The sequence below is a fragment of the Manduca sexta genome, chromosome 27, assembly GCF_014839805.1.
Source record: "Manduca sexta isolate Smith_Timp_Sample1 chromosome 27, JHU_Msex_v1.0, whole genome shotgun sequence".
Taxonomy (NCBI): Eukaryota; Metazoa; Arthropoda; class Insecta; order Lepidoptera; family Sphingidae; genus Manduca; species Manduca sexta.
In genome coordinates this window covers 18,012,681-18,018,724 of record NC_051141.1, presented here as the reverse complement: position 1 = coordinate 18,018,724, position 6,044 = coordinate 18,012,681, and the positions used below count along the sequence as shown (strand labels likewise).

Here is a 6,044-nt window from a genome sequence, read left to right as displayed (position 1 = left end):
GCTCCGACAAGCTGTCCTCCAAAACTATGAACAATTTATGCTATTTTGAGTGAATTGTTGCTGAGTATTACTTATCAATTAAATATTATTGATAGTATTAACCGAAGTTCTGTGCTATCAAAAGAAAAAAATAGTTCGTGTGTCAATTTCCACTAACAGTCAATTCGTACACCGTGGGTTGTTTGAGTGGTGGGAAAACCATTTGCAACGGCGATACTGGAGCACGTGAATGCGGTGATATGTGTTTGTAGTAAGTGAATTTAAATGAATAAGTTAAAAATGTGGAATTAGGATAGATAATTGTGACTTGAGCGATGAGCCCGATGATAGCATGCAGTAAATTTATGAAAGAAGCGTGGTTTATATATTTTCTCATTGTGTGTTATAATGTTTCGGTTTATGTAAACGACATAGCCACGGATTCAAGGAATATGTCGTCCGTGCGTCGTGGGCGAGCGATCAATACTTCACAGTAACACAATGGCAGGGGTTAGTGACGCGCATGTCCAAATTGCAGAGACGCCGGACGAGCGATATAAGTTAACACAACACAATATATCATGATATACGAAATTAGACGAATCAAATGTACATAATTGTTCCATAACGGGTAAACACTTAAAATCGAAATGCTGGTCAAATGACGGACTTAAAACAAAGTTTTATTTTACGCAGTTAATTTTCTATGAAGGTATCATGAATTATTTTAAAAGAGTTTAAAAGGATACCTTACCTTACATGAGTTTAGGTAGTGCGTCCATAAATGTATTGTTGATGTTGAGTTTCGTTAAAAGTTATTGTTGATTACTTATTTTCGCGCTGAAAGTGCTTAACAAAAGACATGAAAATTGGAAAATGGTTTATAATCCCCATAGTCTTTACTTTAATTCAGCGTTGATCGTACGGATTACTGTGCTCAAAATGCCGTAAAATTAGATACACTGTGCTTCTAGTGAAAACACATGAGGGTTCGATATTTACTGTAAATATAAATGCATGATAATTTTTCCCTCAGAGACGCAGTATTTTATTTAAACACGAATTAATTAACAAAAATATTTACGAAGACGAGTAATAGCAACATAAATAAAATAATCTATTTACTACACCAGCTACAAGGAAATATACATTTTGTTCTTACATTTGCTTAGATTACAATGAAAAAAATTAAGTTCAATGATTCTATGAACTCTTTTTAATTATGTTTACCCGTAACACGTCATATAATATGAATATGTCATATGATATGAAAACAAGACATATAAAATTTCAGGTGACTAAGAGGTTAATGGGTATTCTTACGATACCCCTATTTCAGAATAGCCATGAATATTAGTGGAATGGTGGTGTCAGATTTTTACTAAAATCAAAATTAATTAAAGTTACTCGTAAACACTCAAATCTAAATATTTTCTTAAAAAAAACTATTTTTTTTCCAATAAGTACTACTATGGACTTGTGTTTTAATGGGGGTTCAAAAACAAATTTTAATGTTAATTTATTTTTCAATACATATTCGTTCTGCAATATTCGAAATGTTTGTAATCCGACCAGCAAGTGCAGCTTCCGTTTAGCGTCATACATTGGCATTGAACGCATACGTGATATTAACGCCGCATGTCAATACCCGCGACGTGAATATCACACCCAGCTCTGCTCCATGTGTAGCGAGGCCTTTAAGTAGCACTTATGTATCCCAATCCGTCAGAAGTCCTTAATATTTAGCGTTTTAAACCTAAGTTTCGTCTCAGTATTGCTGACTCACTATCACAAGTTCCCATGTTAATTTATATTAATGTTGCAAAAATGAAGTCTTTAAAATATTTAAAAGTAAGGGAACAGCGAATGCCAAAACTATCTAAAATACAATTAATATTCCGGCGTAGGTATACTTTTTAAATATATCGTTATCTTACTTAGTTATCTCTCTTTTGCAGGTAATTCCTTACTTTCCCAACGTCAATCAAACTGGGAGTCTAAAGCACAACTGAGCATCAGAGCTTATATGAGATAAAATGGACGAAAACAGTGTGAAAAATAATAACAATGAATCACCTTTCACTGTTGGTATTAAAAAAATTAAATTAAACGACGGTACTTCGCGGGTGGTTGTAAAAGAGGATAATTCTAGCGACCACCGAGCTGATAACACCACCACAAGTTTAAATGCTTGTGACCAACATATACACTTAGCTGACGTACAAAATGATTCAACGGCTCTGCAAATCGATTTAAATAAATACCATGGCGAGTCGTCCGAACAATTAATAAATTCTGATGGCCATTCACTTGATACAACCGACCAACAAATCGATATACCCATGCAAAAGACCGATTGTATTGATTTACAGAACGAGTTAAACGATAACGAATCTAAATCAGTTCAACGGCAGATTAATTCAGCTGAAGCCCAGACAAGTTCAGTTGATAAAAGTAATGAATCATTCGATAAACAGTACGGCATCAACTCGCAACAAATCGTTTTTGCTGGCGAATTAAACAGTTTTACAGACTTGCAGAATACCACAGAAAATCAAACAAATTCGGATGAATGTTTGCCTGACTCTGGTCCAAAATCAAATTCATCGGACCAAATGATGAGTTCCGCGCCAAACGACGATATAAATAATAAAGTTGAAGACAACGCATCTGATACCAGTAGTGGACTGGGAATCAATTTAGAGATACCTGCGGAAAACGTGTCAATAGTGGGTCCTTCCACTAGTCGCGTCCACGCCACATTACTCAACATCGACTCACAACCATCAACATCACGTCACTCGACGGAGAGACCTTCGCACGAATCAAATTCCTCAATTGACTCTGATGATGAATATTCTAATCATAGATCAGTTCCACGAATATCGTTAAATGTCGGAAGGCTAGATGATAGTCAAGCCCCTTCGCCTTTGTCTTCGCCTTCGCACAGCATAGTCATTGAAGAAGATGACTACGAACCTCAGGAGCAAAATGTTGAGGAAGCAGAGGCCTTGGCCGTCAACGCGCACTTAAGAGACGGAGCCTTCGAGCGCTATGTACCCACAGAAGTAAATCAAGAAAAGCCTAAGCACAACTACTATATACTAAAAGAGGTACATAATCGCGAGCTTGGGATCTCGCCGCCTCGTGATAAAACCACAAAGGAAGATGTAACATTCCAACAACGTTTCTACAGATCCCTGCACGCAGCATATAGGATGGAAAAGTTACATGTACTTAATAAGCATACACGAAGCGTCCATTCCATAGATTTCCATCCGGAAGGTCGACTGCTAGCAACAGGCTCAGAAGACACTAACGTTATAGTCTGGGATTGGTTATCAAGAAAACCGGTGCATACCATCGAAGCCGTTCATAGCAACAGAGTTTACCAAGCCAAATTTCTATATATGAACTCCGGCAGTCAACTCGACATAGTCACGAGCGCCAAGGATGGGCGTATAAATTTGATACAATGCGGTAGTGCGGGCGGCTATTGGTTTCGAAGACGTCTGGCGACCCATTCTAAAGCGGCAGTTAAAGTGCACGTCACGCCCCAAGAGCCGCAATCCGTATTGTCTGCCGGTCAAGATGGATTAATATTGCACAGTGACCTCAGAACCAATGTTGTTAACAGAGTTGTGCATGTGAAGCAACATGGTACACCCATGCCTGTCCAGAGTGTGCATGGCCATCCACTGAATCCCATGCAAATCGTGGTAGCCCCACTGGATGTGTTTATCAGGCTGTACGATAGGCGCAAGACAAACAAGCCCCTGGCATTGTACTGTCCAACTGTATTCACAGAAGAACGGAACATAATCAGGAGGTCTATACGCCTGCCTAAATTAAGCTTAACTTCTGCGGTGTACAACTATAACGGCAATGAGATCCTCGGCTCTTACAGCTATGATCATTTATACTTGTTCAATACAAAAAATGATGTTCATGATCCAAGCCTTCCACCCACCAATGGAGGGAAAGGCTACACTCACCGGTATAGAGGCCACCGAAATAGCTACCCCTTGAAGAGCGTTTCATTCTATGGTCCTCAGAGCGAGTACGTAATGTCCGGATCCGATTGTGGCCATTTCTTTATGTGGGAGAAGAACAGTGAGTCCATCGTGCAGTTTCGCCCAGCCGACAATCACGGAGTGGTTAATGTTGTAGAGCCGCACCCGCGTTATCCGATTTTGGCGTCCTGTGGTGTGGACAAGGAAGTGAAGATCTGGGCGCCGTACAGCAACGAGGACCCTACATTTTTGGGGCTAGCGAATACCATACGCATGAACGCCACGTCAGATTGGCAAAGCCCGTTATTCGACGATTTCTTGCCGACAATGCACAGGCCGTGGGACGATGATAGTCGCTTTGATATTGAAGATTGAAGACGTGGGATATTCCAACATCGAGATTGGATCCTACGTCTGTACCACATTTAAAAGCGGTACCTGCCTCAAACTAAACTAACTGCTGCTGAAGCAGTTATATGTGGTCTATTTATTATTTTTGTATTATTGACATTTTATAGTGCTCACGGAAAGACTCTGCTAGTCATAAGTTTCATATTCTATTTGTTGAGATTTAGGCTACATAAAATAATAATAAAATAATAAATAATAATAATAATATAAGGCTTTCCATAATTTGTTTTGGAAAGCCTTGTTCCTTTTGTTGGTTCCTTAATTAAGCACAAAACAAACAACATTCATGCTACGTGGTTACTCATCTTTAATGTGGTTATTAAGTATTTAGATTTGTAATTACATCAATAAATATTTTATGTAGTCTTTATTGACGTATCGACATCGTATAAATTAATAAATATAGAAGAATAAAACAACGCACAGCTGGATCTATGTAATTATAGTTTGTATTATGTTGTACTTACTAACTGTCCAGTCGTATTTAAAATATAAGCACTAGATGGTAAAATGCTTAGATATGTTTGCAATAATAGCAATCGAAATATGAATTTTGTGTCTGTACTTTTTGACGGATAAGTGTGTAACTAATAATTGTTATTTAAGTAGTCATTTATTCATTATAAAAACGCCAAATGCGTTGCCACTCTGTATTGAATTAATGTATCAGAAATATAATATAGCCATTGTGTGTTTAAATGAATTACACGTATTACGAACTCTGATAGTTGTAATTTAATAATAATGTAATTTATAATTTAATGAAACCTTCAATATTAGATACATAAACTAATTATGTATCATAAGTGAATACCCACGTTTAACATAATCTACCCCACTAAACTACTGGGGTTTTTAGGTCGCTACCCTTTTTATGTGGGTCAGGCGGCTTTAAGGGCAGATTGGCCTATTTAGTATACCTAGTTACTATTTTACGTGCCACTTTCATAAATGATGCACACAAAATATCTGTAAATCTCGATGTGTTTAAAAACGTACATATTATTAAGTAAACATGTGACTGACTGTGTAGTTAGGACTGGGCGAGGTGAAATCCCGCTCGGTGTTGTGTATTAAGAATTAATGTTAGTGCTAAGCAATTATCAGTATTGAAATAAATAAGATAGCGGAGTTTGTGTTTTATTTATAAACTTAATCAAAATTTGGAAATTCATTCACTTCATTAATATTTGAAAATAAATTTACTTCAATAGACTGTACATTAGTCAGCTTTTTAACTCGTCAGAGTTATTTCAATTGTCATTTTTTGCTCAATTGTAAACTGACCCAGTAGACAGAATACTGTCCGAAAAGAAATAATAATAATAAATCTTTATTTGGAATAAATAATACCGTTTTTTTTTAAATACAATGTTTATATTATGTGTATTAAATTAATTTACATTTGTATTAGGTGTTCCATAAATAATTTCAGATTTAAAATGAAATAAAAAATATATTCGATTACTTTAAAATTTGTATATTGTGGTATTAAAATAGACTGGAAAATTAAACATATTAATATTTTCTAAATGCGTATCGTTTCTCTTTTTCACTTTTCTAAAAGGACGCGATGTCTGTACTCAACGTACTCAATAATTTTATATTGTGTATTAACATTCAATATGAATTTAAATATTC

At 36.3% G+C, this 6,044-nt stretch overlaps 1 protein-coding gene across 1 annotated transcript; it reads left to right on the top strand.

Annotated features, from left to right (window-relative positions):
• LOC115451163 (DDB1- and CUL4-associated factor 8-like) lies at positions 1 to 5,534 on the top strand. The gene is made up of 2 exons (XM_037443762.1): positions 1 to 250; positions 1,938 to 5,534. The coding sequence occupies exon 2, from the start codon at positions 2,016 to 2,018 to the stop codon at positions 4,365 to 4,367; it is 2,352 nt and encodes a 783-aa protein (XP_037299659.1). The 5' UTR covers positions 1 to 250; positions 1,938 to 2,015; the 3' UTR covers positions 4,368 to 5,534.
• Positions 5,535 to 6,044: the final 510 nt, after the last annotated feature.